The 22,936-nt window shown below is 38.0% G+C and overlaps 1 protein-coding gene across 8 annotated transcripts in view; it reads left to right on the forward strand.

The window, feature by feature from the left end:
• The window catches only part of ZFAND3 (zinc finger AN1-type containing 3), a 140,361-nt gene that overhangs the window by 99,752 nt on the left and 17,673 nt on the right, over positions 1-22,936 (forward strand). For 4 of the 8 annotated variants that reach the window (XM_071739356.1, XM_071739362.1, XM_071739358.1 and 1 more), the window contains 2 exons: positions 1,625-1,690; positions 19,310-19,483. In XM_071739356.1, the coding sequence (XP_071595457.1) occupies positions 1,625-1,690; positions 19,310-19,483 (240 nt within the window). The remainder of the gene's footprint in view (positions 1-1,624; positions 1,691-19,309; positions 19,484-22,936) is intronic. The other 4 variants (XM_071739357.1, XM_071739363.1, XM_071739359.1 and 1 more) reach the window with 1 other exon arrangement.

Below are 22,936 nucleotides of genomic sequence, written 5' to 3' on the forward strand. Positions count from 1 at the left end.
TGCAGAGAGGCTCCCACCATTCCCCTCCACTCATCTGTGGAGTTCAGCCATTTCTCACCAACTCTCTCCTTACCAGCTTGCAAAATCCACCCAACCCTCTCAGAGCTGTCTGACTTCTGCCAGCTGCCTGTTGCTGTCATACAAAGCCATTTCCTAGGATAGTTTCCCATGTCCTGTTCACTTGGTTTCACCTCAGATCAGGCCCTACTGACTGGTCTTTGTAACCACCTCTTTAAAGATTATCTGTTGCAGTTATAAAATGATGTATGTTGCCAGGGGGAGTTTTTGGGATAACAGATAACTCAAGTTTATCAATACTTCTCTGGAAAACTGAAAGTGTAAAAGTTCTGAAATCTTCTCTCCCAAGTGCATTTCATTGAAATCAAATGCACTGAAATAAATTCCACATCTATTTCCCTCCCCTACCAATTACAGAAGGGTTTTTTAATTTATTTTTTTTTTAATGTTACACTGCTATGCATTTTACAGGATAGAAAATACCAAGACCTGATCCTTACTGAAAAACAGAAATGAAAGAAACACTTGAAGGGGGAAGCATCTTGGATATTAGCAGAAAAGCAGTTTAGTACCTAGCCAGACTTGGAAGTAATTGAAAAGAGAAAAATGTTGCCAAAGCCACAGTACAGCTTTCCAGACATGGAAAGACTGAATAAAAATTAGGAAAATAAGGAAAAAAAAGTATTTTTCAGGGTATGAAGACTTACAGAAAGATTATTCTCTCATACTAATCTCTGTTGTATTGCCTGTGTAGTACAACTGTATCATCAGCAATCTAGTGCAAACTTGATTTTGGTAGCCAAACTCCACTGGAGCTAGCTTAATTTCAGGCTCTCTAGTATAATCCAATTTGTAATATCCAATTATCAATGGCATGGTGTTTTATTACCACTGGTAATGCTACTGTTAATTTGTCTTGGCTTCACTATATGGTTGGGTTTTGTTCTGTTTTTTTTAACTGCACATTGCTGAGTGCACTCAACTGGTTTCTTTCTTAACAAGATCTCTGGAGAACTCTTCAATGATGCATGTTAAGAAAAAAGCCAGAAAGCCATTTACTACCAATCAGATACTAGATGAGTGGGCAAGAGTCCATAGTTCAACAAAAAAACCCAGAACACCTTAAACATGGGAAGAATGTATTATCATATAGTTGTGCCACACTTTGAAAACATAATGAGAATAAGATAAGAGGCAAAGTCATTGTCTCACTGGAGTCAGTGATTTCTGTTGACATTGGAGAAGTGATCAGTTCATTTCATGTGTTACTTGTGGGTTAGTTAGATAAATTTCTAGCTCTGTTCCATCATAAACTGTACCTTTTTCAGCACTGTAGAAAGTGCAATTACAGTGCATAGTTTTCTAAAACTGCCTCTTAAAATGCTTAAAAAGCCTAATGTTTCTTTCTGCCTCAGCTTCTCATCTGTTTTTTCAATGCAAAACCTATTTGGATTTGACAGGGAAAGAAATACTGAGACTTCTTCCATGTATGTTTTCCAAAGACAAGTGCTTTTCAGCTTTTTAGATTCCTAAGTTTTATCCTGATGTGGTTGTAAACTTTAAATATTGGTGGTGTTTTGAGACATGTGATTTTCTCTGTTTCCAGGTGGGCCATGCACAGGTACAGCTCATGCCTCGTTAACCACACCAACCAAAAGATCCTGCGACTCAGGTATGTGTTCTGTGGGGGTCCAGGAATTAGGTTTTGCATGATATATACCTCTACGGCTGTAGTTTAATAGTCATGAGTAATAACTATATCTGGCAAATGACAAATGAAAACAAATGTTGCTTTGCTGTCAGAAATGTATATATAAAAGGATTTGTGTGGCAGCAAGTTCATATCAGAGTCCTGTTAAATATAATTCCATCAATAAATGCTATGTTTTTACTGATTCGTTGTAAGCATAAGATGTACAATAGTAATCATTTTTATTCAAGTCCAATGATTGTGGCAGTGTTCTGGAAGTCTCCTCCTTAAATGCAAACTACTGAGTAGAAAACTGTTTGGAGTATATTGACTTCACTTTCCCTGATCAAAGATGCAGTATAGACAGCTGATGTTTGCTTTGAGATGAAATTTTACTTGGTTTGGGTTCTTTTGGTGATTTATTTCTACATGGAGGATAGAGTTGGATCATCTCTCACAGGGCTACTGTTAGCAATGGCATGTTAGATTATTGCCAGGCTGAAGTTGTTGCTTCTGCCCTGTGTCTGGCATGAAGAATCACATGAGTACTCGTTCAGACAGGCAGGCAAGTTACCTGCATTGGCTCAGATATTTATCAGACTTCATTTTTACATGGGTTATGGAGAGCACAAATAACCAGCACCATTTTGGGAAGCTTGTAGAGTGGCAGTGACAGGCATCTAGATAATGTTCTAGCCGTTTCTTTCCAAAATAATTTTTGCCTAAATTTGCATTAAAGTACAGTGAGAGCTGTATTGAATGTGCAGAAAAGAAGGGTATTCATGTTTCATTAAGGGCTCGTTTCTTTTAGTTCAAGGTAAATTTCCTCTGAAGTAATCTTTTCAAGAAGTGTTTCAAGCTATTGTACATTCAGCTGAACTGTTGTTATTCTACATATGCATGTTCTTGGCTTGTAGTGGATGTGTGATGATGCAGGTTGGCTTGGTATGCAGTGAAGAAAGCTGTGTTACCTTGCATATGATGCAGTGCAGACCTCTCAAGTTATGCATAATAATCTGTGACAATGCTGTGAGTATTGTTTACCAAAGAACCCTCTAAGCTTGGCATTGGAAGGTACTGGATCCAACTTCTCCACAGTAAGAAGACTGGATTTTCTTTTCTACCTATCCATGGAAATGTACCTAAACAGGATGGAACGTTTGCCAAACTGATCTGCTTTTCTTATGGTATAACTAAATTGTATTTTCTGTATATGCTAGCTGTTGTAATGTTTAACTCCAGTTTTCATTGCAGGGCAATTTAAAAGCTTTCTATGATGCTACAGATACTGAAAACTTAGTGTACTGTTTGAATATTTTTTAAAATGTGTTTGGGATTATCAAAAAGACAAGTAAGTCCTCTGTTCAGAGTGTCAAATGGCAACAGTAGAAGGTCCTTAGAATAAAGCAGATGAAGCATGTTAAAAAATAACCATTAAACGGTTGGCTAACTTTGCTCAGTATTTCTCTTTCAGTTTTTGCTAATGTTTGGTCCCTACATGCTTTAGTGTGTTTAGCAAGAAAGTAATGAGAGCTTCTTGATTTGATGCAACAAGATTCATCTTCAGTCAACTAAACCTAACGATTCTATATTACCCCATTTTCCCCCAATTTTTTTACACTGTTTGCTGAGTGATCTGCATATATTTTGTAGTCCCTTACACTAATAAATCTGTTACCAGGAGCTAGTTTACATCTCCAGAGCTTAAATTTTCAGCAAACTTTAAAAAAAAATAAAAATCACCAAGTTTTCAAAGTCTGCATTTGGGAATCCAGATAAATATGAGAACTGAAAAGAAAACATTGGCTACAAAATATTATCCAGAATTGGTGTGACATCTTGAGGCATAAGCAGTAGGCAGTGTAGGTGAATATTTCATGGTACATTCACTTCATCCTAGTGTCTGTTCTTAGAAAGCTGTTTAAGTGATACAAGTAATATTTATCAATACTGCACATTGTATATAAACTGCTTATTCTGTAGGTATTCTGCATTTCTCTTGTTTGGAAGAGCTTTGAAGGGGAATGTCTTGGTGGAATTACTTTCTGTAATTTTCCCCCCTTTCAAGCAGTTTTTCTCTAAAATCTGCCATATATCAGCATTTGAGAGAGAAAATTAGAAATAAGACCTATTTATATTGTATCCAGGTTCCCATCAGGAGGGTATTAAGGGAGACACAAAGCTTTCATATTTTATTAGCATTAATATAACCATTGAAGAAAGATCAAAACAATAAGTCTGTCAAGACAGAGGAAAAGTTCTCTTACCAAAGAAAAGGTTTTGCATCATGCTTTTGTCAACTTGCACGCTCAAGTAGCTATTGAGATAAAAAATTGTATTATGACACCAAATAGTGGTTTTTTTCATTCTTCTGTTCACCAGAATCACTGCTGTTAAAAGTATTTCTGTTCTGAAGTGTGCCTGTAGGACAAGCATTATAAAGAAAAGTTTGGATGATGCCTCAAAGGTTTTTGAGAGCCAGGAGTCTGAAGATGTTGTAGGAAAAAAGATGGGACTGTGTGGCTTAGTGTGTAGCTTCTTAGTTATTTTGATTTGTTTCTTAATAGTCAGGTAATGTTATGATTGATGGCTGATACTTAGAGGCTTGCTGTAGCCAATAGGGCACTCAGGTCACATTTTTGGTGGGTGCCCCTGTTGCTAAAGTGCAGTACTAAGTGGCATGTTACTCTTCTGCTGTACAATTTAAAGATTACTTAATATGCAATTCTAAACAGACAAGTTTGTAAACGTTTTCATGCAGCTTAAAAAAACCTTAAAGGAATTGGTGGAACTGTGTGAGCATATTCAGTTAACTTTTATTGTGGTAGAGAGGATAGTGGAAACAAGCAGATAAAATGCAGTGATTATAGACTCAATTCATATATTATATCCATAAATTTGGTAAGTTGTAAAACACTGTATTTCTCAGTAGTGGTTCATGAGAAACATTTATCTTCAATATATGTGCAGTTAGCTCACATTTTGTGAGAGTATCTGTCCTAGGTTAAGTAGGAAAAAAAACAGGAAGGCAAAAAAAGCCCAGCTGGAGCTCAGTCTGGCTACTGCCATAAAGGACAGCAAAATTGTTTTTACAAATAAGTCAATAATAAAAAGAGAGTGAATCTCCATTCCTTATTGGATGCATGGGGGAAACATTGCAATCAAGGATGAGGAAAAGGCTGAAGTACTTAATGCCTTCTTTACCTCCAGCTTCATTAGTCAGACCAACCACTCCCAGGGTATCCAGCCCCCTGAGCAGAAAGATGAGGATGGAGAGCAGCACAATCCCCCTGTAATGCAGGAGGAAGCAGTTAACAAACCTGCTGCAGCACCTGGACACCACAAGTCTATGGGGCCAGATGGGACCCACCCGAGAGTATTGAGGGAACTGGGATAGGAACTCCAAAACTCTCTCCATCATCTATCTGCCAACAGTCTTGGTTAACAGGGGAGGCCCCAGACAACTGGAAGCTTGCCAGTGTCTCACCCATTGACAAGAAGGGTCAGAAGGAGGATCGGGAGAACTACAGACATTTGTCCAGTGCCTGTAAAAATTATGGAGTGGTTCACATCGAGTGTTCTCACATGGCAAGTGCAGGACAGCCAGGGGATCAGCCTCATCCAACCCAACTGGTTCAGGAAGGTCAGGTTCTGCTTGACCAACCTGGTCTCATTCTGTGACAAGGTGACCCGCCTAATGGACCTGAGGAAAGCTACGGATGTTCTCCACCTGGACTTCAGTAAAGCTTTTGACGCTGTCTCCTGCAGCATTCTTCTTGAGAAGCTGGTGGCTCATGGCATAGACATTTATACTCTTGGGTGGGCTAAAAACTGACCCTGTGGCAGGGCCCAGAGAATTAAGTCAACTGAGTTAAATCCAGGTGGCAGTCCTTCACCAGTGGTGCTCCCCAGGGCTCAGTTTTGTGGCCAGTCCTGTTCAGTTAGTGATCTAGATGAGAGGATTGAGAGCTTCTTCAATAAGTTTGCAGATAACACCAAGTTGGATGGGAGTGTTGATCTGCTCAAGGGTAGGAAGGCTCTGCAAAGGGACCTGGACAGGCTAGACCAGTGGGCCAAGGTCAGTAGAATGAGGTTTAACAACAAGACTTGTACCTTGGTGACAACAACCCCGTGCAATGCTATAGGCTTGAGGGAGTGGCTGTGAAGCTGCTGGGCAGAAAAGGACCTGAGGGTACTGGTCAACAGCCAGCTGAGTACAAGCCAGCAGTGTGCCCAGGTGGCCAAGAAGGCCAACTGCCTCCTGGCTTGTGTCAGGAACAGTGTGGCCAGCAGGAGAAGGGAAGCAATCCTGCCCCTGTACTGGTGAGCACTGGTGAGGCCTCACCTCAAGCTCTGAGTTGAGTTGTGAGCCCCTCACTACAAGGAAGACATTGAGCTGCTGGAGTGAGTTCAGAGAAGGGCAACCAAGCTGGGGATGTGTCTGGACAAGAAGGCCTGTGAGGAGAGGCTGAGGGAATTGGGAATGTTTAGTCTGGGCAAGATGAGACTGAGAGGAGGCCTTATTGCTCTCTACAATTACCTGAAAGGAGGCTGTAGGGAGGTGGGTGCTGGGCTCTTCTCTCAAGTGGGCAATGATGGGACGAGAGGAAATGGCCTCAAGTTGCACTCAGGGAGTTTTAAACTTGAATTTCTTTACTGAGGTGTCAGAATGGGCTGCCCAGAGAGGTGGTGAAATCACCATCCCTAGAAATATTTAAAAACTGTGTAGATGGGGCACTTCAGGATATACACCAATGGGTGATATAGATATTGATATATATATTTATATATTTACGAGGGGGGGGGGGGGGAAGGAGAGATGTTGTTGACATTTGGATGCAGTGATCTTAGAGATCTTTTCCAACTGTGACAATTCTGTGATAGATGGGTGTGGTGATGTTTATATTGTGTGAGATTACAGTGTCTGTTTCATTGCTCTATGCTTTTTCGAGTTTAAATTTGATTCTGGAAGATGTAAATAGTTCTTCCACTGCTTGAGCAAAGCTGTTAAGCAGGTCTATGGTCTTTTTGTGAACTTTCCACTTTATTGGTGTTCTTATATTAAGTGGTGTGCTTGATTGTAGCAGTGCTAGAAATCTAAACGCTTTGAGGCTGAACCTATATAATTGAGAAGGCAATCTCTGCGGAGTTATAGAAAGCAGGTTGTGGAAATAGAAACATACAAAGCTGCAGTCAGACAAACCCAAGAAACTGTTACTTTTATATGATCAATTTTTTATCCATCTGTATGTGTTGAGTAAGGACAGAAAGAGCACTGGTGAAATTATTTTTTGTTTAATTGCTCTGAAGCGTTAAGCACTTCAGCCAAAAAAAGAAAAAAAAAAAAAGGAATGGTCTTTATAACATTTAAGTAATTTTGAGGTGCGTTTTTCCAAGGGACTTGAAAAATGTTTAGTGTTTGACTTCTGGAGGGCATTGTGTTAGGAATCCAACCTTCTTGGAGCTCTCTCACCCACAGGAAAGTGATGATAGAACAGCTTTTGAGCAGCATAATAAATCACCCAACCCTGGCAATAATAGTGCCCATTAGGGACACTCTTTTTTTATTTTTTTTTTCTTCAGCTCAGTTTCCTGCTGTACTAATAGAACAGTGCATCAAGCAAGGCTGTAAATAAAAGTTATAACCTAATAGGTGGGCACTGAAGTGGAACGGACAGGAGCTGAGGCATGCAGGCCTTATTACTGCTCATCAGCAATTATAAACAGGATAAAGTGTCTAGGACTTGCACTGGTGCAGCAAGAGCTAATAGAGGCTGGGAGATGACACCGTGCTGTGATCAGGTGATGCATGTTCACAGGTTTTTATTATCTCATCCAGGTGCCTATTTCTGTGATGTGTTGTGTTATCTGTTCATTGCTTCCATATCTATCTGGATGGATAAGAAACTTGAACCACATATACTTGAGGTTGCTTTTTTGAGTATGTGCTTTGCATTAGTTGCCAGTAGTGGTTATCTAAGAGACTTCACAAAGTGATATAAATTGTAGATTAAAATCCTTCTAATGGTAAGGATCATAATAGTCATATCTGTAAACATATTCAAAGACTTTCTGTAATTGTAGGATTTATTTTCACTCTCACATTGTTCAACTTCACAAAATCACCCTCATTCATTGAAATTGTGGATATGGTCACCTGAACTATCTTTTACACTAAATGATCCCATGTGTTCTATACTAAATGTGTTATAATCACTGTGGCTGAAGAATCCAAAGAGATGGACTTGGGGTCAGTTCATCAAAAAGTTTGTTAAAAGTCAGATATAGCTGTGATGATCCTTGCCTCTGAGTTATAAAAACTTCAGCTATTCTTGGGAAGGTTTTTAAAAGCTTGTTAGCACACAGTAATTGGTAATATTCACAAAAAAGTCTTTCTTGGTCTTTTATCTATCACAAAGAGTCTAGCACATTTTTGTGCTAGACATCTAAATCATCTCTTTACTAAACCATTGTGAAAAAAAGGCCTTGAAATTTAGCCTGTACATGCTTTAATCTAAAGAGAAGTTTTGTAAGCATCTTCATAGTTCGTACATCAATCACTCACATTGCTTACTTCTGAAGAGAATTTTTTTTCCAAGTAGTGGAAAAAATAAAAATTCAGAAATAAAAAGGTGTGCAACAGCATGACAGCATGTGAAGACAGTGACTCCTATCCTTGTCTATTCAGTAGAGCCAGGATAAAATAAATAGATTTATTTTTGTATCATGACATTAAGACAGAAATACTTCTATCTGCCTGTGTTAAAGTAAACTAAGATGAGATGAATGGAAATTCATCCTTTTCATAGTTAGCATTCCTTTGAAATTAACTTTCATACTTACTGGTTCCCAAGTGTTCCTTTCTTTTACACCACTCATGAAGTGAAGAAGATAGATAACAAATTAAAGGTACTACCAGATGATAGGACGATGATAGGGACTGTGTCTGGATTAGCTGTGTTAGGGAGCTGTGTTTGTGCTGGCAAATCAAGGGTAGAGATTTTTCCTCTCTATTTGGCACTAGAACAGGGATCCACAGAGGCTGTGAAATCTTAGTCCTTGAAAATTTTTGAACATGACCAGGCCCTGAGCAACCTGATCCAGCCTTGATGTTTACTCTGCATCAAGCAGGAGTCTGGACTAAGTGGCCCACGAAAATCTGTTCCAACGTGATTTTTTTCAATGACACTAGCAGAAAATATCTGAGTGATTAAAGGTATTTAGTCTAACCTCAACAGCATTCATAGCACTTAATAAGAGCTGAGGCAGTAGGCTGTACAACTACATGGGAGCATTTAGAGCCTTAAGCATTGCAGAAGAGTCAAGAGAGAGACTCTTGAAAAGATGGGAGAGTCAAGATGGTCAATGCAAATTGAAGAGGTGGGAGAAAGGTCATTGCACCAGGGTTCTCAGGCCATGAGCAGGGTAGACGAAGTGCATTTGAGTAAATAAATACTCTCCTGAAAAATAAATTTATCCTGCTGTCCTTATCACTTTCTCATCACTTTTTCTATATATGGTTTTCAATCTTTGGTGAGATCCTTGCCAAATATTAACCTATATGTTTTAAAGATAATTATCTTTTCAAATTCAAATATGACCACATCTTTGTATTAAAGTCTTGGGAAATTATAACAAAGAATTTGTCCTTGAATTTATTGAAACATAAGAGTAAAAATTTTATCCTTTGGGTATATTTTAATAAGATGAAAAAACTTTACCTTTTATGTTTTTTCAGTGGTTTCATGCCATGTTTAGTTTTCAGAACTAACAGGATCTCTTTGATCAGTTGACCTTTGACAGTAGTACATCATTATTATTAGAGAATATACATCAATTAAGCATACTCGGTGTGATGCTCTTAACAGCTCTGAATTCCTTCCTTCATTACCAGCATCCACCCACAGACTGCTGGAAAGCCATTTCCAAACAAAAAAATGGCAGCTTGTAACTTTAAATAAACCACATCAACTTTAATTTCAAAGGCAAAGAAATCAGGGTTACATGTCTTGTGTTTCCACTTCCTAAAACTTAATTAAAATTTATATTGGAACAGGACTGAGTGAGATCAGGGTTTGCTTTAATTTTTTATTGGTCTTGCCCAGTAGCGAGAGAGTATGGATAATGTTGCAAAGAACAGTTGAGATCATTAAGTTCAGACTCAGTGAGGAACTCTAATCCTCTCAGCCTAAAGAACTGGGTTGATTTTTCTGCAGTATGATGCAGTCAGCACCTTGATCTGATCTGCAAAGATCAGACAGCATTTTTACTGGTATGATTTAACAAATGAGATACAGCTTTTTATCATTTTAAATTCATTATTTTGTTGCACTGTTTTTTTTAACAAATTCAGTATTAAATAACTGCCCTGAAGTATATTTATAAAAACACATAGACTTACATTCGCCTTTTAATATTTAATTCTTATTTTTTTAATTATCCTAAAATAAAACATGTAGCATGTAGGGAGCTAAACCATAATCCTGTTACTGCTGTAATTTTTGATATGGAGGCAGTGCCCCAAAGGTTTCATCTAACTCTTGGTGAAGGCCTCTGTTCTGACTAATGATTTCTGTAAGCCTCAGGCAGATGTTAAGTAAAAGTTTCACTATTTTCCACTTATACTAAATTTCTTAAGGACCTTAAAAATATATGGAAGTAACTTTAGAGTCTCTTGGAAGTATGTTTAAGTCTGCCGAGCATATATATGGGAAAGTGTATTCCTGCAAAGTGAAGGTTTTATAAATATTTCTATGTTCAGTGAATTGTCACACAACCGTCTCGTTCCTACTAATTTTCAAAATTATTTTCCGTAACAAAATAGAAGTAATAACCTATGATCACTTGGGGCAGAAAGGGGTTAAAAAAGTGCTGGATGTAAGATTCAAGGCAGTCCATGTAGCATTATATTGTCTGAGTTTCACTGATCTGTTCTGCCTCTCCCTTTGTGTAGATTTGGTCTTTGGTTCAGGCTAGTGTGGATGCTTCCTAAATACTTCCTTTCAAAAAAACAGCTGGCCAATAAACCAGCCTGACTTCTGATGTATTGTAAACAGTAATCGTGTACAGAAATTGTCTTTTTTGCTGGTTGTTTTTTCCTCACAAAAATTGCTTGAGAATTTAATACAAAATATAAACTGATTTTTTTTAAGCTTTCTTTAAAGTAACTGAATCAACACCAGGTGGGTTTTGAAGATAGATTAGCTGTATGCTTCAGAACCTACTCTTAATGCATTCAGTAAAATTTTCATCAAAATACAACAGCTTCTAGGGTTTTTCCCTTCAACATCAATCAGTTACAGACCTTGGAATTATAGTCTCATTGCAAGATTTCTGTTGCTAATGGCATCACTGAGGTTCTGCAGTTAATGACAAATAAGTTTTTGGAAAGATAAATATTGAAATTATTTTTTTTTTTACTGCTTGCAGGCGAGACTTCTTCACAATTTCTCTTCTGAATCTGTGTCTTAGCCTTGGAAAACCATCATTTCACCAATGGAGGGAAGGTTGTACTAAGAAAAACTCAGTGTATGAATGAAAAATAACAGAGCAAGTAGTTTCTATATAGAACTGGTTTTAGGCTATTAGTTTGAAGAATTGCCTTCCCGAATACTGTATTGCCAGCTGATTGATGAGGCCATAGCTGGAGTATACTACTTGGATTTTGAAGCAGAACACTACTGCTTATTTATGCACTCTTGAGCTGACTAGTGAATATGCATTATTTATAGCATTATCTATTTTTGTTAATGCAACATTAGAGAATTTCACAAAGCATAAGAGGGCTCTCAAAGTTAACAAAATCAAAACTATGATACTGCTAGATGCTTTTGAATTTCCCATTTTATCCAGTGTTTGTGAGTTTTTATATATATATTAATATATCTAAATATGTCTTTGAATTCTAGTAAGTAGTCTTCAGGTGCTTTGGAATGGCCAAGATCATGATTTGCCTTCATAACTTTTTCATCACGTATATTTCTGTGTTACAGCTTTTTTCCTTTTTGTTTCTGTTCTTCCATTTAGCTAACTGTATTTGTACATTACTCCTTCAGTTAATAAACTTCTTCTAATTACTTAGGTTACTTATGATAGCAGTTTTTCTCCATTTTTAACTGGCATCAGAATCTGCCTATGTGCCTCTCCCAACCCTGCCCTTATGCTGATAAAATACAGAATTAATAACAAGAAAATAAGTTGAAATTGACACCTCTAATTTTTTTTTTTTTTTTTTTTTTTGGTAAACTAATGAGTTTAGAGTTTTGGCCTTTTTTTTCAGCCTTTTTTAGGGTTTGGTATTTATAACAGTCTGAATACATGAAGGGCTTGAGATGCTGTTTGTCAACTATGGAAAAAAAGCCAAAACCAACAACTCAAATCAGCTTCTCTTGACGCCCTTAGAATAGTATGAAGTTTCTGCACTGTACTAATTGCTCCCAGTAATCAAGACAACAGGAACGGAGGGTCATTCCTCCACACATGAGCAGTCACTCTCTGCGTGTGATGTTGCTCTCAGGATGTTTAACACATCCTTCAGCTGTTTTCCCCTTGTAGCAAGAGATGGGCACTGGCAGTGAGCACCTCTCCAACCTTCTCGCTCTCATCTGTGGCTGTGGGCTCTGGAGTTTTACAGACTTGGCCCATTGCTGTAATTCAGGGAAGGAAACCCATTCACCTGTCTTCTAAATAAACAAGGCCCTGCTTTCAGTCAGCAGCAATAGCAGTGACCATCGCTTTAGGAAATATTCCACTAATAGCTGAAACTCTATTCAGCTGGGTTAATCCATCAAATGAATACTGAATACTCTTAAATATGTACTTATTTATTTTGCAAACATTTTTACTTAAATTAATATTTCCATAAACTAAAGACATGTTGACTTCAGAGAGTATCGAGGAAGTAATGCAAGAATTTAACTGTAAAACAGGTGTAGTACACAGGAGCCTGTAAATATGAAGTGAAAACTGATTAAGTTTTCTCTTAATTAAGCAATTATGAAATTTATAGAAAAAGGTTAATAGATATTTTTTGCACTTTTTCTAATGATATCTTAGCTGAAATGCATGCAGTAGCCTGTGTAACTCACCATTTGTCATACAGTTTCCAATGTGCATTTCATTCGTCTGGGTTACTGGCTCTAGATTAATCTCTTCTGTTTCATTAGGAATTGTAGTTAGTAGCTTCATAAAGTCACACTGCAGTACAGTGTACTTCCTTTTTACCATGATACTACCAACAGTACAGCTTCAGAGGAAAACAAAAAATGTCAGAGGTAGGAAGGAATTAGTATATACATTTTTGCTTTATTTTTTATTTTCCCATCCATGAATCTTAGAATTACAGGATGGCTGAGGGTGGAAGGGGCTCCTGGAGACAACCTCCTTGTTCAGAACAGGCTGGGGGCCATGGCTGGTCAGCCACAAGGATGGAGCAACCTGTGACAGTGTCTGGTCTCTCCTGTAGTAAAAAGTCTTCTCTTACATATAAGTGGAATGCTACTAAAATCATATGGTTATTCTTCCACATATTTCTGTTTTCCTGAAGTCGTTTTTATACACATAGATATGGTTTTAACTTGAGAGGTTTAATTTTTGAAGTTTGATGAGAAACACAGATTAGGTTCATGCATGTAAAACACTGGGGGGAAGCAGCTGCCTGGTTTCTTAAGGAAATAAGACCCTTAGTTTGTCCCACAGTAACTTCCCAGTCTTCTGGGTTATTTTAATCAAATTTCACAAAGGTATCAAGTTCTTCAACAAACTAGTCCCACGTGCAGGTTTTGTGAAAATGGCAGCTTAGTACTTGAGGAGGGCACCTGTGTGACAGGATGGTATTCAGTGTCCCTACTGAAGTAACGCTCAGCTGTGGCTCACCTCCCCTCTGTGTCAGACCAGGTTGCTTTTTGGGGGATAACTGGTGGCTGGAGCACCCACCTTGCCCTACCTGTGCTTCCCATTGTCAAGATTCAGGTCAGGTGGAGCTGCTGGGCTGCAGTAGCAGCATGAGCTCAGCCACACTCCTATGCTGCTGGGCAGCACATCTCCTTAGCATAGCACCATGCTTGTGTGCTGTAAGACATGCTGTCAAGTTACCCACATAGGCAAGTTTTGTGATGCTCTGTAGTGTTCATCTTTTTGTTTTACAAATGCCTGCTCTAACTATGCCAGCAAAGTGCTTGGTGGTGCAAAATTTTGAGTTTCCTCTTCTTTACTCCCAACGCATGTATCGTGCGCGCCAGCTCTCATTTGGAGAAATGAAGCCGTGCTATTGTTGAGCTCAAAACTAATGCTTGCACTCAAAGCAATACATGTGCTAATTTTTTAGCTATTTTCTAGTGTTCATTAAAAAGAAACCAAACATTTTAAGTCACTCTCTGTATTCTTAATCTCTATTGCAAAGGGGGACAGACAGTTTTGCTGGCAGAGTTTGAAGCACATAGTAATATTTCACATTTGAAACATCTTGCAGCAACCATTTCCATTATGTATCACACACAGCTAGGCTAAAATGTTGGGGGGCTTTAGTTTGGTGGTTTTTACTCATTAGGGATGGAAACAACTCCTGTTGAATGGCTTTGGCACTTGATGTAGAAATAATAACTTCTGTAAGGCAACTTCTGGAGGTTATAATCTCCAGAGTGCTTTCGCAGGGAGCCTTCTGAGGCAAACAAGAGGCTGACAGGACTTGAGTTCCATAGGGACTATTCCTCTATAGTCTTTCCACATTGTTTAGGGACAATGGGTTTTAGTGCAATTGCTTTTAAATGCTAGGGTGTGTGGGAAGTAAATCAGTGAGATGGTAATGCTCTATCATGATAGTAAAAACAGGTAGTGTGGTGAAACAATACCAAAGGGTTTATGTAACAATTTTTGAGACATCTGTCTGTAGTGGTTTAAGAAAAGGTGAGGTGAATTCACAAGAGAAATTAATTTCTTATGAGCATGAGTGCTTCCAAAGAGGTGAATGCTTATGTTTCTGACTCAGCTTTGAGATGCAGTTTTGATTGTGTGAGGGGGTGAGATGTTCATCTCAACAGAAATGTCAGAGTTTCCACAGCATTATACAGCAGCAGGAGGAACTGACATGGTCATGGTTGTTCAAACTTGGCTCATAATATGTTAATCTTGAATTTCTGTCTCTTCATTAATAGTCAACAAGCAAATGTTTTTTATAAAAACTGTTAGTTTTTATGTTCATTTGAAGTGGAGAAGATTATTTTAAAGATGATTCTGATAAATGTGCTGGGAAGGATTTGTTAAGTGACAGTTTCCTCTGGATGACATTTCTAATGCATAGTCAACATGCCATCTAAAAATGGAATAATGAAGGAAAAACAAATTCTGGCAAGAAGGTATTGCTCAAACTTAATGCTTGTTATGTATTCATTGTCTGTGACACAGACAGAGGTTTTTTTAACAGTTCAAGCTCCCTTTATTAAAATAGTTTCAGAGACAGTAGCAGTGATGTTTGAGGGTACATTCATTATTGCTCTTACTGGTGTTTGCACAGGCAGCTGAGATCATAAATGTCAGTCTGTCAGTGTGATGGCTTCTTTATGAAAAGAAAAAAAACACCTGACTGAGTGCCTCAAAAGCTGTCATCAAACCAGAGATTAAACAGATCCATCTCATTCTTGAAGCAAGCAGCAGCGGACGAAGACTCATTTTTCTCTTACTACTCTCCCATCTCTTCCTTCTTTCCTCCTTCCCTGTTTTATCTTCTAAGCCCACATCTCTACTGGGCTGATAGCTTCTTACCCTCTCCCCAAAATGCCATGAAAGGGCCATTGTGATTGTTAGTGAAGCTGTGGATGCAGCCTGCAAATTGCTCAATGGCATCAAAATAAGAGAATGGCATTCAGCTCTGACAGCCATAACACCATTTATTTGGAAAATTTTGGTGGGAGAATGTGAGTAATGAAGATGAGAACAGTGACAGTAAGCAATAAATGTATGTTTCTGTCCAAGACATATCAGATTTTTTAAGAACACTACTCTGCTTGCTTCCTGACAAGCCTCTGGTTTCCATCTTGCTCACTTGAATTACTTTGTTCTCTCATTTCAAATGGGAGTTTGATAGAGTTACCAAAGTTAGAAGAATCTTCATCAGATATAGATTAGAAGAATCTGTATTTCTTAAATCTGAATTGATACACTGATGTGATAGTATCAATGGCAATTACTTGCCATTGATATTTTACAAAATTTCTTTGTAAAATTTTGGGGATGTCTATAGTTTTTCTTCATTGTGACAGAAAAGTTTTCTTATTTTTGACACTGCAGGTAAAAGGAAAGTATTTTTTTTTTTTTTTTTCCTCAGACTGGATAATTTCTCATTTAGGACTAATGCTAAAATATAAGTTGAGTATGGAAAATGTTTCTCAAAAGCAAAGCAAGAAATAATTCATGTTTAACAAGCACCCATCTAAGCAAAGACAGTATCAATCAATTGCTGAAAGAATCCTCTTCTCTGTACCCATTTTTGATTGTTGAATATTTTACATTGAAGATTTACACGTGTGCAGTTGCAGCACTTCATCCTGTTCCTAGGGCATTTGGGTTTTTTGTTGCAGTCCAGGTGGTATAGCTTTGTATGACAACATCCTTTTTTAGCAAGATCTCTGAAGTTTAATGTTGCAAGATTCCATGTGCTGGAAGATTTATTTTGTATCCTGTATTGCTGTTTGTATCACTATTGTGGAAGGCAATGTGATTTAGAAGAAACTCTTGCTGGACTGAATCTGAAAATTCCGATTTCTAATCTGTGCTTTCTCATTCTTTGTACTTGCCCCTGATGAGATGTGAGCATGGATACTCTTGGTCTGTTTTGTAATGAGTATTAGCTTGTGCTCATGAGTTCAAGGCACCGTGCAGTCAGGGATTAGATAGCAGGCACTGTCCTAAAGGCTAAGGTTAAGTTTACCTTGATCTTAACACTGTTTAATTTATGGCAAAAAAAAAGATACACGTTTTAAAAAATGAGAGACCCAAATTTTCATTTGTTTTCATTTCTATCATAGTAAGCGGCTTATAATAATATTCAGGATAATATTCAGTCATTAGCAGTTAAAAGGAAACATATAATGAAATATTTTAATTATAGGACTGCTAGCATGAGTTGATGGAGCTGTTTTTCTCCACACAGCAGGCACACAGGCACACAGCATCACTAACTGGTTGATTCATGCACATGAATCCCTTATTTGGACTTCATCCTAAGCAGACCACTGTGGTTTCCATTGGCTTGATTCAGAATGCCAGATTCACTTCTGAGAAGTACCAGAAAGGTAGATGTTTCCAGAAGAAAAGATGTATGGGAGACACCTATTTCAAAATAGCAGCCTGGTTCTCTGTGTAATGAATAAACTACAATTCATGTGTTTCCCTATATTTGTCAACAAGGTGGGCTGGAGCAGATTTCTACTGAACCCTGACTCAGTCAGGACACAGCACGCGAGCTGCCTGATGCTCCCTGCTGCATTCAATGCCAGGCAGCTCTTCATGCACTCAGAAAGCAAGTGTCCATTGGTAGGACTGCTGAGCTGGGATCACTGCAGGCTGTTTATAGCAACCTTCTCTTGGATCATCTTCTGCAGAGAGTTAATTTAATACGGGACCAGTTGTTCCATAACTGCATTAATTCACTGCACACTGTCTGCCCGCACAGCCGGGCATGCTGAGGTGGAGTGCGTTGCCTACCAAGTGTTGGCTTAGGCCTTACAGATGCATTTTGTAGGGTCTAAGTTGTCATCTACAACATAGATCAAAAAAAAGGCTGAATTGAGGCATACATCAGATAAAATTATTGCAGCTTAATAAAAATTTATCACCTGTATATTATGCAGAAAGCGGCTCATGTTTCTATTAAATGTGAGATGCGGGAACTTTGTACGTACTGAAAAGCCAGGCACCTTTTCAGCATACCTTAAGAGCAATGTGAAAGAAATAAAGTGGACCCAAGTGAGCTGGGTGGGATAGTCATGGCTGTAGTATTGGGGTCCAACAACTGGGAGAACATTGTGAGATAAGGTCTGAAACACAGGTAAAAAAAAGTTCATATCTACTGCGTGTGAGGAACCAGGCAAAGTTAGCAGAGCACACTCTGGAGAGAGCAGCCAGCAGATACTCTAACAGATATTCATAGTCTGACTTCATTATATATTTGGTCAAGGAAAAGCATGATATTGATAAGCAGTGGATGAGATAAGATTGCTGAAATAACAAGCATGTGGACAATGTTTTAGCCACAGTGGTTAACTTTTACTAGCTAATCCAGGACAGCTAACACAAAGTAGCTATGTTTTCTGCAAGCACAGGACACCATTCAGTGGATACCTAAATAAAGGTAAAAATACGTTCAGTAGCCTACTGTCCTGACAAAACTATATATGTTGTGTGAATGGTCTTTCAAAATGGATTTAACTGAACTAGTTTGTTTTTTTTTTTAACTTGATCATCATGTTGCACTAGAACACTAACTGATTGCAATAATGGCTTTCAGTGGTTAGTCTCCTTGCATTGCTACTGCAAAAATTTAGTTTTTGCTATAGTTTGGATTAAATATTTTGCAGCTTCTATTTTAAAAAAAAGTTCAAAATTGATTCCACCGTGCACATGCTTGGCACCAGCTTGACATGAGTCAGATTGCAAAGTGGCAGATCTGCTGAAATCCACTGCAACTGACATAACACAAAAGACATGGGCATCCCATGTTCCTGGCTGTAATGTGCATTTCACACACTACTTTAAAGCTCCAGTCAGCATATTCTCCATTGTAAAAGAATAAGGGCTTTAAAAAAAAATATTATATATATATATATATATATATATAGTATAAAACCTGAAATAACACTTTCCTGAATTTTAACTTCTTAAGTTTTTGCACACACTATTTCCTTATAAGCTGAAATTGATAGTTATTAATGCAAACAATATTCTGTCTAGTTCTTTAGAAATGCACTTTGAATTTATAGCATGCATGTACAGGTTGGTCTTATTTTGTTTGGGTTTATATTGTTGGTCTATATTAATTTACATTTAAATTGTTATCCATGTGGAAAGAGAGGGAAGCACAGTATGGTGCTTTCATGTACTGCCTTCAGTCATAAGAGAGAAAGTTTACATGCTGTGCCTTAAAAATCTCCCTCCTGCCCAGGGAAGAAATCGGTCACACATGTGTTTGCTTGTTTTTCATCAGCAGCCTCTTTGAGTTGGTTTGCACAGGGAGAATGAAGGGGGTTCTAAAGGAGAAACTAAATGAGAGGACAGATGAAGCCTGCAGAATGTTCTGTTCTGAAGCCTGTTCAGAATGTTCTGTACTCTACATGTGTCTGTCCATGAGCCAGCCATGGCTGGAAGGAAGCTAATCAGTTCATTTTGTATTGCCAGCAGGAGGGGTTCTTATAGGGAACAAAGATAATTTGTCCTTTACTTGGTGCTCATTTTGATTGTTAAGAAAAATGTGTATATGCAATAGAATGAAAACTACCATGCTGCTCCGTGGTGACCTCAGCTGAAAGCAATATGCCTTCAATCTGCCCAAAGGTTTGCCTCAACAAGGAAGTTCTAATATTTTTCCTAAAATATTTATTGTGAATACAGCAGATTCACAGTCGGAGAGTGAGGCTTCTCCTGTGAAACGGCCACGGCTACTGGATGACAGTAATGACAGGCCTGAAGAAACCAGTCGATCCAAACAGAAGAGCAGACGCCGATGCTTCCAGTGCCAAACAAAACTGGAGCTGGTACAGCAGGAGCTGGGGTCGTGTCGCTGTGGTGAGTACCCCCTGAGAGCAGTTGGATTCCTAACACAGCTGCTCTTGGATCCCTATCAGAGGACAAAATGCAGAGAACACTTACATTTTGTATCTTTTAAGATAGTTTAAACAGAAGTTATGGCTTCTACCAGTAGCAAAAACTTATAATTAGTTCTTGTCTAATTTCCCACTTAAAACTTTGGCCTTGATGTACTGCTTTGTCTCAAGAGATCTCAGTTGTTAATGAATTTAGCTTCAGAAGTCCCTGTAAGGCTAAAGAGCATCATACCCTCTTGACAGGAGAAGAAGCACAAAGCACATCAGTAAATCTGCAAAGATGGCAAGGCTTTTACAGAGCTTAAAGGAACATAGGTCAGCATCTGCATTCTGTATTTTATAATTACTTTATTATTAGAAAGTTAAAACCCTCTAACTGGAAATGTTTTCATTCTCACAGATAGCTCTTGGGGAGGGGGGAAGAAACTCGTTGTTCACCATACACTTAAAATCATCCAGCCTGGTATTTCCAAAGTTGGTGTCACTCTTCAGCTAATTGAATTGAGGATGATAACCTCATGCAGACGGATAATCTCATGTTTCATATTACATGCAAATAATCTTTCTGAAATAATAATTAATGTGACTGGATACCAGAGGAGATGCTCTCTCCTTCATGGAACAGTGAACATCTTGTTAACATCTTGTTTAAATGTTTTCATCAGATCCAGTGATAATGGGAGGGGTACTTGTACCTGCTCATTATTTTTTGGTATAATGGTGTGTTTAAAGCTTACAGGTCTGCTCTCTGACCATGGTTGTATTGATACATTTGAAGAAGGTTGTTCAGTTACTTTATTGACTCTCAGCAGGGTGGATAGTTTCCCAAGGTTTTGCATCATGGATAGGAGCAATTCACATTGCAGCTGTGAAATGTACAACATTGTATTAAAAAGTTTTCTGGGTATCTTTCTGAGCAGCAGTGGAGAGAGAAAGAATTGACTAAGGTAATTAGAGGCCCAGCTAATAAATTCCAGATTGAATACTTAATATCAAGTAAAGTGAAGCAACAGAAAACTGCAAAGATTCCATGTTATCCTTTGTTCATTTCCTCAGTGTCTGTCTTCAGTCTGTAGTGATTGCTGTTGTGTTGTGCTCTTTTGGACATGAGACAGGTTTCATTTCAGGTATTGGAGCACTGCCATAGAACTCACATAACGTACCTGTGAAGCCACCAAACATGAAACAGAAAAGCTGTAATATTGGAATTCTTGATATGGATACTTGAAAGTACCCAGTAAGGTTTTTTTTATCATGCTGAAGAAATTCAGCACTACCAATGGCCCAGTTTGGTGTGGCTCTTTGTGCTCAGCATGGTAGAGGCAAGAGTTTCTGCTCTTGGTCTGCTTCTGTCACTTACCAAATGACTGAGGCTGCTCACACATACCTGCCTGAAATACAAGAATTCTCCATAATATTGGGAGCAAGAGAGTTTTAAAAGTTTGGGAAGAATTGGAGAAAAGGTGACAATTGTGTTATATGCTTAGCATTTCCTGAATTCTGCAGAATTGGTAAGAGCAATGAAGTTGAAAGCAACTTCTTCAAACTCTACCCACTCATGTTTTTAAAATTGTAAAATAAGGCCTGCCCTTTTTTTTTTTTTTTTTTTTTCCCATAAACTGGAGAACACATACATTTAGTTGGTTCCTTTAAAGTTTTCTTGAAGTAGTTCTGTAATTCAGTGTTGTGGTAATACAAACGTTGTAGTAATTATTCTTAAAATTGTTTCTACCGGCTATATACATTTTTAAAGTTCATAAAATGAGTTAGTAAATCATGAATGTGAAACAAAAAAAACCTGAGTGCCTGAGCAATAAGGGGAGAATGAAAAATTGCTTTCCTGCATTACATATTACATCCTATATATTTTAAAGGATGCATAATAAATATGTATATTCCACATATTTAATTAGAGAAGTAGGAGGTAGGAGTCTGTTTCCATGTTGCTGTTTGATTAATCCTGTATTCACTTCATCTGTTGTCCATAAAGAAATGCTCTCATATGATGTGAAAGTAGGCATACCCTGAACTACTTATTTTTAATAGTAATAGTAATAAGAATCAAACAAAACCCTGCCACCAAGCAACATGGGTCATCTCAGCTTCACTGCTTTACCAATATTTACTAGTGTGTAGCTTTTGTCATTTTTAAAGAAGATGCCTTAGAAACCACTCTCACTAACTTTGTCCTTCTAGCTGTAAAATCAGGTTGCTTTTAGGTCATGAATGACAAGTCAGATCAAAAACCCTGAGAAAGGAGTGATGGGAAGTAGGACAGAATAAATACATATTAATATTCACTTAAAATGTTTTCCAAATCCGTATGTGATCAGGTTATCCTTTCAATCGTAATGTGAAGTACAAGTAATGATGTGCGTGTAACTGGAAGTGATGGAAATATAATCAACTGGTATAAGATAAGCATTTATACTTTTCAGAAGAAACAGTCAAGGTAGAACATTGTTTGATTGGGACTTTGGGCCAGGGCTGTTAAAGTTTTGGCATCTGAATCCTTAACTGAAGCACTGGGAAAAACATGGAAAAAATCCTTAGCTTTAAGCATTAAAAAAATTTCTGATAGTCAGAATCAATAAAAAGGCAGACACCATCTTTAGGACAAACGTGTGTGTTTGCTTGGCTGTAAGGAAAAATTATTAGCCCCATAAATATTGTGTTGTTCCAAAGGTGTGTCTGAAATGCTGTTTTTAAATTCCAAATTAACTCTTTAAGGCTCCACAGAACAGGATTTTTATTGTTTGCAGTTACACATCTCATCTCATCTTGATATCAAAAGTGCTAGAAATCATCATCTTTTTTGATGACGTGTCCTAGTGACTCTTTCAGTGACATTTTTAGTGAGACATAGTGGAAAGGAAAATCAATACATGCTGGGCAGTGTTTTAATACACCTGCAGATATTAATCCAGTGCACTTGGGACTTGTCCAAAGGGGCTTTTAAACAGGGACAGAGAGAGTTGGCTGCTTTAGACCAAATTTGGAGAATTTTGGGAAAACTGTCATAATGGCTCTACTCTCTCCTGTCCAGAGAAAGGTATTGCTGCTGACCTCCTTCCCTTGGCCCTACATAAAAGTTTAGAAGGATTTGATAGTGTTATCTTTGCCATGAAGCTAAAACAATTAGAGCTTTGCCATGAAGTAAAACAATTCACCACTGAATGGGAGTTCCAGTAGGGGTCCTTCAAAATCAAACACAATGTTTTTCAGATGTAGAAAGACTTGTTTATTTTCATACACACATGCTCTCAAAATCTTTTTTTATTCTACTTCCACTCTGTGGAAGTTATTAACTGCTGACAAGAAATTCACATCTCATAAATAATGCTTAAGAGCCACTGCTATATAAATTGAATGTGTTATGAATTGTGATGGGCCTTTTTGTAGCATTCTGTGCCTG

The sequence above is a fragment of the Heliangelus exortis genome, chromosome 3 (assembly GCF_036169615.1).
Source record: "Heliangelus exortis chromosome 3, bHelExo1.hap1, whole genome shotgun sequence".
Lineage (NCBI taxonomy): Eukaryota > Metazoa > Chordata > Aves > Apodiformes > Trochilidae > Heliangelus > Heliangelus exortis.